Source organism: Triticum dicoccoides, chromosome 3B (genome assembly GCF_002162155.2).
Source record: "Triticum dicoccoides isolate Atlit2015 ecotype Zavitan chromosome 3B, WEW_v2.0, whole genome shotgun sequence".
NCBI lineage: Eukaryota > Viridiplantae > Streptophyta > Magnoliopsida > Poales > Poaceae > Triticum > Triticum dicoccoides.
The window spans coordinates 52600514-52612728 of record NC_041385.1 but is presented as its reverse complement, the minus strand read 5'-3'; the positions used below and the strand labels follow the sequence as shown (position 1 = coordinate 52612728).

At 48.3% G+C, this 12215-nt stretch overlaps 1 protein-coding gene across 1 annotated transcript; it reads left to right on the top strand.

Annotated features, from left to right (window-relative positions):
- Window positions 1-5670: 5670 nt before the first annotated feature.
- Window positions 5671-7559, top strand: LOC119279239 (uncharacterized protein At2g39795, mitochondrial-like). Its single transcript, XM_037560555.1, has 3 exons — window positions 5671-5940; window positions 6690-7036; window positions 7178-7559. Exons 1-3 carry the CDS (start codon window positions 5671-5673, stop codon window positions 7371-7373), a joined length of 813 nt encoding a protein of 270 aa, XP_037416452.1. The 3' UTR covers window positions 7374-7559.
- Window positions 7560-12215: the final 4656 nt, after the last annotated feature.

The following is a 12215-nucleotide window of genomic DNA, read 5'->3' as shown; positions in this document are numbered from 1 at the left end:
AATATTTTCAGTAGCTTCTCAAATCCTTTGTCTGGCACAGCATTCTCTGCCTTCCACTGCAGCAATTCCAGTACGATACCGAGCTTTGTGTTGCCATCTTCGCAATTGGGGTACAACCCTTTTTTGTGATCCTCTAACATGCGATCGAACTTTAGCTTCTCCTTTTGACTTTCGCATTGTGTCCTTGCATCGACAATGACCCGGCGGAGATCATCATCATCGGGCACATCGTCTGGTTCCTCTTGATCTTCAGCAGCTTCGCCTGTTGCAGCATCATCGTGCACATCGTCTGGTTCCTCTTGATGTTCAGTAGCATCACCGTATTCAGGGGCACATAGTTGTCATCGTACTCTTCTTCTTTGCCCTCTTCCATCATAACCCCTATTTCTCCGTGCCTCGTCCAAACATTATAGTGTGGCATGAAACCCTTGTAAAGCAGGTGGGTGTGAAGGATTTTCCGGTCAGAGTAAGACTTTGTATTCCCACATATAGGGCATGGACAACACATAAAACCATTCTGCTTGTTTGCCTCAGCCACTTCGAGAAAATCATGCACTCCCTTAATGTACTCGGAGGTGTGTCTGTTACTGTACATCCATTGCGGGTTCATCTGCGTGCATTATATATAATTAAGTGTGTCAAAAATCATTACAGAACATCATGAATAGATAACTAAGTGACCAAATTAATAGAAGTTCATCATCACATTAAAACTAAAGTACATACATAGTTCTCATCTTCAAGCGAAAATCATTACAGAACAACATAAAGCTCTGCAGAGCATCTAAATTAATTAAACCATACATTAAAACTATGTAAAACATTTCAATGCGAAAACAAATGCGATCATAATCGCAACCAAGGTAACAACTGATCCAACGGCATAATGATACCAAGCATCGGTATGAATGGCATATTTTCTGATCTTTCTAATCTTCAAGCGCATTGCATCCATCTTGATCTTGTGATCATCGACGACATCCGCAACATGCAACTCCAATATCATCTTCTCCTCCTCAATTTTTCTTATTTTTACCTTCAAGAAATTGTTTTCTTCTTCAACTAAATTTAACCTCTCGACAATAGGGTCAGTTGGAATTTCCGGTTCAACAACCTCCTAGATAAATAAAATCTATGTCACGTTGGTCGGCATAATTTTCATAAACAATAAATGAACCAATAGTTATGAAAAGATAATATATATACCACATCCGAATCATAGACAGGACGAGGGCCGACGGGGGCGGATACCAAAACCATCGGACTATATAAGATGCAATAATAAAAGTAAGAAAATAATACAAGTATCTATCTAAACATACAAGTAAGAATATTTTTCCTTTCAGAAAGAAGATAAGAGCAAGAGGCTCACCACGGTGGTGTCGACGATGAGATCGGCGCGGGTGATCGACGGCGGTGAAGACGGGTACGGGGCGTGACGAACCGCTAAACCTAGACAAATATTGAGGAAAATGGAGCTTGGAGGTCGAGCTTGGAGAGGAAAAAGCTTAAGTAGTGTGGCTCGAACATTCCATCGAACATCTTGTGTGCATAGGAGGTGAGCTAGAGCACCACCAAGCCCTCTCCCCCTCGGCGGCCAGAAAAAACAGAGCAGTGTGCTCTCCTCTTACGCGAGGGGGTATATATAGGCACCTAATTGGTCCCGTTTGGTGGCATGAACCTGGACTAAAGGGCAGCCTTTGGTCCCGGTTCGTGGCATCAACCGGGACCAATGGTGGTGGGCCAGGAGCGAGGCCCATTGGTCCCGGTTCGTCCCACCAACCGGGACCAAAAGGTCCAGACGAACCGGGACCAATGGCTCACGTGGCCCGGCCGGCCCCCGGGGCTCACGAACCGGATCCAATGCCACCATTGGTCCCGGTTCTGAACTGAACCGGGACTAATGGGCTGACCCGGCCTGGACCAATGCCCCCTTTTCTACTAGTGACTGGTCGTAAGCTCGGTGAGAGTCCGCCATGAGATGATAATAATGATATCGATAGACATCTCTCGTATCCTCAAAATAAATAAATAAAGGACATCTCTCGTGAGACGGTTCAATTTTCCAAGAAATGCCCTGCCTCGTTAACAGGAGAAGAAAAAACTAGCTCAAACCCTGTAGAGATTAGACATCAACAGTTTGTGGCTGATGTCGGAGGCATCGCTCTCTGCATGTTGCCGTGTCGCACCCAACATGTAAATGGACACCTTGATGTTTGAGATTGCTTTATCTATTCGTGGATAAGGCCTTTAACTACATTCAAGAATATAAATAAAGATTTTTAAACCCATTTTTTCCAACCTTTTCATTTTCATTTTCATGCATTTGCAATTCAAATTTGAATTATATTTCTTAAATGCCCAAAAATTCATTTAATGCCTTAACTATAGCAACAAATTTTGATCTAAACATTCCTATTCATTACGCTGCTATTGCCATTTTTGGTATTTTTTTTTGGAATCATTTGCTAATTTTACGACATTAATTGCATTTTTGGCTATTTATCTGACAATATTCAGTTTTGATCTACATGTACATAAAAATGGGCTATAACTTCAATCAAAATCCATATTTTGGTACTAATATATATTTATATCTCCTTTTGAAAATAAATAAACTCAAAATTTTAAAAGTTTGCTCTTGAAAATTTAAGTGAACACATGCATTTTTTAAAATTGTTTGCCAAGTGTCTTATGATAAACACTTGACAGAGCATGTCCAGTGTAACTCTAGCCAAAACACATGTTTACTGACTTCTCCTTTTTTTTGCGAGTGTTTTGCCCTGATACCCACTCGAAAAGGGCTTGTTTGTCGAGTACCAGATGAAATAAAGTAGGCAAACCAACTCACATTCGGAAACAACCATTTTTCTATAGTGACGTCTGGTCTGCTGAGATTTTAGTACCGTAGCATCCGTGTGCTCACATGCATTGGGTGTAATATTCCGCTCATCTTCGAGGCTTCCACCAGGAAGAAGTGGAAGGTGAAGGAGGCCATGCTTGTGGATGCGTGGCTGTCCAAAATCAAGCTCCCCAACAACTGGACGATGGACCACATCCGGCAGCTTGTCACCTTATGGGCTCGGCTGAGGGCCATCTCCCTCGCTGTGGACGCCGATGACATCATTACATGGAAGCATACCGACATCTGGGTATATTCTGCCACATCCGCGTATAGTGTGCAACTTCTGGGGTCGGTCCGTTCGCCCATGGGCACCGCCGTTTGGAAGGTCTGCCCCCACCCCCTCCTAACATGAAATTCTTTGCATGGCTGGCAATTCAAAATCGAGTCTGGACGGCGGACAGATCGAACTGTGGCCTCTGTCCACTATGCAAGCAGACGATGGAAACGGTGTACCACATCTTCTTCAAGTGCCGGTACTCCATTAAACTATGGGGTATGATCAAGGGCTGGCTCAAGCTCGACTACCTCGACATCTCATCCTGGATCACGATGCACTCCATGAAGGACTGGTGGCTCAACATGTCGGCCACCAATATGCCCAATTGAAATGCGATAGCCTCCCTTACTATGCTAACATGCTGGACCATATGGTGCGAGAGAAATGCATGGGTTTTTCGTCACAGAGGGTTCCTCCCCTAGCGACCTACCGCCGCCGCCGGGCGTCCTCGCGCCGCCGATTGCTCGAGCCCGGCCCCGCCCCTCCCTCCTCCCTCCCGGATCCGCCCCTGCGCCGCCTCCCTGGGAGGTGGCCGGGGCGGCGCGCGGCCTCCTCCTTCTAGGCGACCCCTCCCCCTTTCCCACCGCCGCCGCCGGCTATCGCCACTGGCGCCGGCCCAGGTGGTGTTGGCGGCGGTGGGACTTCCAGTCCCTGCACGCTCGTTTCTTCATCCCGGGGCAGGAGACGGCGGTGGTGTAGCTCGGTTTGGCGGCGGTCTGGCCCTGCGGTGGTGGCTGGCAGCGAGCGAGGTGGCGGCACGACTCCTTGGTTGCGGGACGGCTTGGTGGTACGGGGTGGTCGCCAGCGCTCCCCTGGCCCAGATCTGGGCCCTGCGGGGCCCATCTGGGTCCTAGCGGGCTGATCTCCGGCGCGGCTTCGGTGTCTTCTGCGTGGTGGGGAGGAGGAGCAGCTTGGACCGGGGCGGCGACGCCGACGGCGTGCCTGCTGCAAGGCGAAGGTGGGAGCTTCACGAGCCTATGAGGGCCCAGCCGGGCCTGTGGGCCCACGGGCCTGGTATGCTCCTGCTATTGCGTCCGGTCAGCTACCATCATTGACGGTGGAGGTTGAGCTCTCCCGCGTGCCGACGGTGTTGCTGTCTCTAGTCCCGGCTCCTGCTCTTCGGTGTGCATACCTCTCTTCGTGTTGCCGTGGTGAGACGGCGTGGAAGCCTCAAGACCATGTTGGTGCAGGATGGTGGTCGGTTTGGTGGCAGGCTCCGGAGCGCCCGAGGTGATGGTTGGGATCGGGAGAAATCCCAGTCGGCATGATCGACACCAACGCGGTGGCGCCTGAGGGTGCCACCGGACCTCCCTGGAGGGCGTCGGGGGCTGCCCTTCCTCTCTCCTCGCCATGTTCCTTCTTGGAGGTGTTGATTGGTACCGGCGCTTCGGAGTCTAGGAGCTAGGTGGGAGATTTCCGGCGGGCGCAGTGGTCGCGAGGCTTCTTCGTTTTTGTCGATCCGCCGTTGTCGGCATTTGTCTCTTTTGTCTTTCTCTTTCAGTTCTTTTGGGCGTGTCTGTGCTGCTTCCACCCCAGCACCTATCGTTGATTGTATCGGTTGGTTGCTTTGTAATACAAAGCGGGGGGAAACCCTTTTTCGGAGGTTTTTCGTCACAAGTTGATGCTTCCATCCGTGTTGCTTTCAAACATTCAGAAGATGCTAGCACTTGGGTAACCGCAGGCGCAGAGCACTTGGTTAGATCATCCTGGGAGAGTAGTGGCTTTGTAATATTTCCTTCGGCTTTTTTTATAAAAGCAACTCTAAACTCCTTAATTAATGCATGAGGCAAATATTTTGCCTTCGTTTCAAAAAATAATAATATGTTGGAGGCTTTATTATGAGAGCAGTGATTCGGTGCCCAGGCTCATCTGTACCCTTGATGAAGGAAACATTCAAAATGAATACTAGAAAATTTTAAAATTTTCAACAAAAATTCATAGTAGATAATTTGATGCCTGAGGTACGCTTCATGTTTAAGATCAGGACATTTTAGTAGCTCTTGGTTAAAAAGACAAATTTGGGGTCCGTAAAAAAGTTTACTGTTCATGTACTGTTTTGAGCCAATATATCTTTTTTGCTGAGAGCTACTCGTATGTCTAAATGATCTAAAATTTGAAGCCCACCTCACACACCAAATTATTTACCATGCAATTGTTTTTGGATATTTTTTGGATTTTTTTTGTATTTTTTCTTGACCAGGTGTAGATGAGCCTGGGCTCAGAAATGGATATTCGCTTTATTATGTACAAAAATATTATTGTTGAGATTTCCATCCGGAGTAGCCTACCAAGGAAATCCTGCAGCCTAAACAGAACCAGCGAAGAAGCCGGAAAATGCGTCAAATTCCAGATTTTCTTTCCCGCAAAAAACGGAGTCCCTTTCTTCTTTTTCAAGAAACACGTTGAGGGATAAAAGTCACGGTATAGTCACCTTGTGCTTAGCAAAACCCACAACTAAACCCCTTCGTCCCCGCTGTAAGTTCGCGCCATGGCCCTCCTCGCCGCCGCTCGCCGCGCCTCCGCCGTGATCCGTCCTAGGGTCGCGGCCGCGACCTTCTCCTCGACAAAGCGGAGCTCCTCCTCCTTCTCCGTCTGTGCCCTCCGCGCCAAGGTGGACTCCTGCCGCGACGAGGCCACCGTGCACCGCACCAACGCTACCCCCCTCCGCGCCCACGCCGAATCTGTCAACGCCACCATCCACGACTGGGAGGTCATCGACGTCATCGACTCCGTGATGCGGTCCCGCGACAGTGGCCTGGTATGTACGTCCGCCGATCTAATTCGCCCATCTGGCATCTGCTAGGCCTATTATTTGTTGTTTTTACTCGAACAGGGAGGATTTCACAGATTTCCTGCACTTGTGAGTTGTGAGTTGTGACACAAATGATGTGATGTAGAGATTGATCTCCTTACTGTCCGTGCTTATTTTATGGATTTTCTATGATCCTGATGCGTTCATCCATGACCTACTCTTGAAAGAATTAATCTTAATTTTCTAATTAAGGATAGGCTTGCCTATCAGAAGTTTAGAACTGTAAGGTTTTGCACAATCATTTTATTTTTATTTCGCATCAGATCTGCAATCTTTACATGATTAATTGTGAATACGCATGGTACTGATTTCTCAAAAAAAAAAACTTAATTGGTTCCTCAAATAAAAATGGGTCTATCTAGGACGCATCTGGATGTGACATAATCATGTCAAATCTAAACTGATGTCCACTCTGTTTGTGGTCTATTTTTTTCCTTGTTTTTTTGTTTTTTGTTGCTGCATTATATATTTGTGGGAGCTTAGATGTGACATCCTTAAAAAACATCTAGATGTGAATTAGTCAAACTGAATAAAAATATGCATGGTACTGCCTTTTTTTTCGAGGACTGAAAAATAATCAACTTCCTGGCCTTTTTCCTATTCCTTCTAAATCTGTTGTGAACATGGTTTCATGTTAATTCTCGGAGCAATTGTTATTGTTTGTAACCTGGATTTTTCCTTCCATCTTAAAACAGGTTGACGGGATTCCTAGTGACTTCCCATTCGAAATCCTCAAAGAGGAGGGGCTTAAAGACATAACTCTTACAAGAAGTTTGAAGGGTGAGCAGATTGAGGTCGTGGTTTCCATGCTCAAACCAGACGGGGACGAGGAGGAATCCTCCGATTCTAGGTATACATCGGATGAAGACGAAGGGGACAGTAGCATGCCTCTCATGGTCACGGTTTCCAAGGCCGATGGATCAAACCTTAAATTCACCTGCACTGCCTATCCTGACAATGGCAACATCTTCATCGATACCTTGTCCGTGAGACTCCCACCATCAGGGGCCATGGGACATGAGGAAGATGATCGTGGTTTCAGGTATGAATGCATATAGGCAGCAGATTAAACCTGGATAACTATCTATTTGTTCACTTTAATCCTTTCAAAAGTTAATTACTACTAGTAGAGAGCTTGGATTAACTGCCGTATAATTGCTCTTTGTCCATGTGCTGCAAGCAGTGAGCTGGATGAGACCCTGCAGGAGGCACGCAGTGAGCTGGATGACAACCTACAGGAGACATTCCGCAAGTATCTGGAGCTGCGTGGGGTCACTCCCATGAACATGAAGTTGTTGCACCAGTACTTGATCAGCAAGGACATACTCTGCAATCAACTATGGCTGACCAAGCTGCGGGATTTCGTCAAGAAAGATTGACACCGTCCATAATCCATTCTCTCTCTGCATAAGATTGGCGACAATAAATGTCCTTTGCACACCATCCTGTTCTGTTTGAGAGCTCTCGATCTCATCCTCTAGTGTCTTAAACAAGTACTACTTGCGTACATGCTTGTTAAGATACTTTTGTGCAACTATTTATCTGACGGCACTACTTGCAAAACCTAAAGTTGAAACCATTTTGGGGTGCTTTATTCACTATGGCATGTGATTTGCTTCTGCTATGTAAGATCTTCGGTTGTGGCCGTTTCTAGCGTGTAACACTAGTTGTGTTGGCAGGCTGATGTGAGAGGAGAGAATTCTGCAGTGGGCCGGTGAACTGGAATTACCAAACTTGCGATAGCTAAACACACCGATGCTAGCAACGGGGTGTGGTTGAAGAGCACTGATCAAGTGATCATTGTGGGGGTCCATGATCACGCAAGTTGGAGGCGATAGCTATTCCGGAGGCTATATCTTTGGCAGAAGATCTTCAACTACATAACTTTGTCACTGCCTCGATCAGATTCCAAATAGGTTGTCGGCGACATCTCAAAAAGCAACCAGGGTAGCTACAGAGTGATCATTAGTGAAATCAAAGCCCGAGCTTCTCCTTTCCTTGTATTTTTAGCTTTCAGATTCGTGTTGTTAATGTAGAAGCACACAGTTTAGCTAAGTGTCTCCTTTCTTTAGCTCAGGGGCTTATGTCTGGTTTGGCCAACGTCATGATCATCCCACTCGTTGTGGCTTTTGATCAATATAAAAATGGCTTTACCCCTCAAAAAAGAGGTTGAAGCGCATTGATCCTATGAAAGCAGGGGTTGGAATTTGATACAAATGTGCGGACATGGAGCCTCTTTGGGACCATATAGGATCACGAGCTGATGGCCAAGTCTTCCCAAACTAAAACATAGGTACCCGCCGACCTACTTTGTATTTTCTTGGATCGTATATCCAAATAAGTCTATGTAGTAGTTATAAGTATGAATATAGTTACAGGTGTTTATAAAAAACAAATAGGTATGCAATGAGCTCATGTGCGATGGTTGGAGATGTCAACCCCACCATATTTTGCGAGGACATGTGGTTGAGTGACCTTTTGGATGCATAGACCGCCTCCCTCCTGTGCCATTGGGGAAGGCTTGATATGGTGTTGACCTAACCGGGGAGGAGATTCAGGAATACTTCAACCATGAGAGATTGGGATGGATGGCTTGTTTTCCATCCATTCAGTTTATGTTTCTTGACGCACTGGGACCAGGTGATGCCTATAGCTAAAATATGTTGTAACTCCAAGGCTCCACGGAATTGCATCTTCTTCGCATGGTTAGTGGGTGGAAGAGTAGATGATGGACATGAAATCGCTTGTCTCATCGAGGTTTGCTGGGCCAGCCCGGCTGTCGGTGTTGCGATCAACACCAGGAGACTATCAATCACTTGCTGGTTGAATGTGCCCTTGCTCGTTTGGTCTGGTAGGAACTGCTAAACACCTGGGGGCAACGTTGAGTGGACTCTGTCGGACACTCATTGGTGGTGGAGTGGTGCAGCACCACAACAAATTATATTGTTAGGATGAAAGATCATTGTTCCATCAGCTCCATAGTTCCGTGCAAGCTCTAGAAGCGTCAAAAAGACATAGTTCTCAAACGGGCTACATCATTGGTAGATGTTGTTATAGGGTGAGTGGATCTGGAAAGTAGGGCTTGCCATATGGAACTATGGAAGGCTTTTTTTCTTGGAAAACACCAGCTCATATACTAACTAAATAAAAGTGTTCTTATAATCGTCCATTACAGAATTCACCACGCAAGGCAGGACATTGTTAACATGGTTCTATTTTGTGCACATAATGAACAATGCAAGGAAAACGCAACGCCCCTGGCGGACGATGTGCCAATTCTTTGGTGCCAGCCTTGGCCCAGCAACGGGCTTCATCTTGTATGCCTTCCATGCGGTGAGCAATGGAAGGGTGCTTTTTTTTAGAATGAAGACGCTGGAAGCATCCGGGTTTAAATTAATAAAGCCCACGACGGAACAGACAGAGTAGCATAAACGGACGGTCATTACACGGACAGACCAAAAGCATACGCCACAGGCAGAGCTAGCGACTAAGTCAGGAAGGGTTAGAAACCAGACGGCGAGCACGATACAAGGCCGCAGCCCATGGACTGGAGCCCGCAGGCTCGCGGAAACAAAACAAAAGATCACACCCTACATCAGGGGGGTGTCGTCGGCTCCCTAGCCGCCACATAGACCTGGTGAACTCGATCTTGCGCTTGCTTCATCATCTTAGAGTCCTTCCGCTTTGCCAACGGACTCCACTGCTGCAGTAGGATAGAACATTTGCATATGATATTAGCCGGGTGCGATGGGAAAGATCCCTCAATGGTAAATTTGTTGCGGGTGAGCCATAATGACCATAACATGGCCCCTACACTAGTCCACAGCACGCGCTTGTGTTGACCCAGAACCGAGTCCAAAAGTCCCACAAGTTCGGAAGAGGAGCGCGGGTCCCATGGGACTCCGGCTGCCTCGCGCACAGCGCTCCAAGCAAACCTAGCTAAAGGGCAAAGAAAGAAGACGTGGTTTGCGTTCTCGGGGTTCCCACATAAAGCACATGGACCGTTGCCGGGCCATTTCTTTTTGCGATGTTTAGGGACGTGGGGAGGCGATCCTGGAACATTTGCCAAAGAAAAACTTTGATCTTTAGCGGAACGCGCGCTTGCCAAAGTCCCTTCACCTCCCTCCGTACCGTCCCTTGGCACAGTTGGTTGTATAAGGACTTGACCGAAAACTTCTCGGAGGCGTTTAGATGCCACGACACCCTGTCTGGCTCGTTTGGCAGCGCCGGGAGAAACCAGCTCCAGCAAGGTACCCCACCTTGCTGATTCCGGTACATTTAGGTTGCGGTAGAAGGCTATGGCCTGTGGGGAAGCCAAAGCCTCTGCCACCCTAAGATTAGGGTGCACCGCAAGTGCATATAAGTCCGGGAAATACTCCCAAAGGGGACGAGTGCCTACCCAAAAATCAAGCCAGAAACAGGTGGAGCGGCCGTTGCCGACGGTGAATTTGGCCCCCTGGTCAAAACCGGTCTAATAGCCTGCAGGTCCTGCCAGAAAGGAGAGCCCTCGTCTCTGCTTCGAAAAAGTTCCCGTTGGGAAAGTATTTTGCCCGAAGGATATCAGCCCATAAGCATGTCGCCCCTTGCTAGAGCTTCCAGATCCACTTGCACATTAGTGCGATGTTTTGTAGCCTGGTATTGGTGATTCCTAGTCCTCCCATGGACTTGGGCCTGCATACCTCTTCCCATTTGACCATATGGTATTTGCGTTTGAGTCCGTTCCTTCCCAAAAGAAACAGGCTTGTGGCGTGTCCATTTTGGCGTGAACCCCCTCAACCAAAAGGAAAATACCCATGGCGAACATGGGGAGCGCGGATAGACTCGAGTTGGTCAGTACAAGCCTAGCCGCTGAGGACATGAACTTACCACGCCAGGGGCTCACTTTCTTACCCACTTTGCCATTTAGGGGTGCCCAATCCTCTATGGTCACCGTCGTGGCGCTAGGGGTAAACCTAAGTATGTGAAGGGAATTTTCCCACTTTACAATTGAGGAGGTCCGCGACGCGGCGCCCCTCCTCGCTATCTATCCCCATAGATAACATTACACACTTGTGGAAATTGATTTTGAGGCCCGGCATCAGCTCGAAGCTCAGCAGCAAGGCTTTCACCGTTGCAATGATGTGAGTGTCCGGTTGGAACAGTAGCAGTGTATCATTTGCGTCCTACAAGTGCGAGATCCCCCCTGGGATGAGATGGCCCACCACCCCTTTGATGTGACCAGCCGTGGTCGCCCTCCGAAGCATAGCAGCAAGGGCATCCACAACAAAGTTGAAAAGCAACGGGGACATCGTGTCACCCTGATGCAGTCCCCGCTTATTCCGGAAGAAGTTCCCTACTTCCCCGTTGATCGAGATCGCAGTCTGGCCACCCGAGACCAGCTGCATCACCCGATGAACCTACATGGCCGAGAAGCCCCGGCTGAGCAGGACTTGGCGCAAACAATTCCAGTTCACGTGGTCATAGGCTTTTTCGAAGTCTAATTTCAGGAGAATGGCCGGTTCCTTAGTTCGTTTTTCTTGGGGAATGTAGCAGAAATTCAAAATTTTCTACGCATCACCAAGATCAATCTATGGAGAGACTAGCAACGAGAGAGAGAGGGAGTGCATCTTCATACCCTTGAAGATCGCTAAGTGGAAGCGTTACAAGAACGCGGTCGGTGGAGTCGTTCACGAAGTGATTCAGATCGCGGCCGAATCCGATCTAAGCACCGAACAACGGTGCCTCCGCGTTCAACACACGTACAGCCCGGGGACGTCTCCTCCTTCTTGATCCGGCAAGGGGAGAGGAGAAGTTGAGGGAAAACTCCGATAGCACGACGGCATGGTGGTGATGGAGCTCGTGGTTCTCCGGCATTGCTTCACCAAGCACTACGGAGGAGGAGGAGGAGGTGTTGGAGGAGGGAGAGGGCTGCGCCAGGGGAAGGGTGCGGCTGCGCCAGGGGAAGGGTGCGGCTGCCCTCTTCGTCCCTCACTATATATAGGGGGAAGGGAGGAGGGGGAGGCACCCTAGAGTTCCCTAGGGGAGGGGCGGCGGCCACAAGGGAAACCCTAGATGGGTTTGGGCGCCCCCACCACTACACCACAACATGGATGTAATGGCATACAATCTGCCGGGAGAAAGCACTTAAGAGGGCAGATAAACTGCCGGGATGCTGGTACTCCCGGCAGATAGAACTGCCACAAGAACGGCTGCCGGGGATTACTTCTGCCGGCAGTTTATCT

Bases quoted from the DNA above. Each gene is read 5' to 3' on its own strand.
- LOC119279239 (XM_037560555.1), top strand. From the start codon at position 5,671: ATGGCCCTCCTCGCCGCCGCTCGCCGCGCCTCCGCCGTGATCCGTCCT. The intron at 5,941-6,689 runs GTATGTACGTCC...ATCTTAAAACAG, and splicing joins GGTCCCGCGACAGTGGCCTG to GTTGACGGGATTCCTAGTGA. The intron at 7,037-7,177 runs GTATGAATGCAT...TGCTGCAAGCAG, and splicing joins GAAGATGATCGTGGTTTCAG to TGAGCTGGATGAGACCCTGC.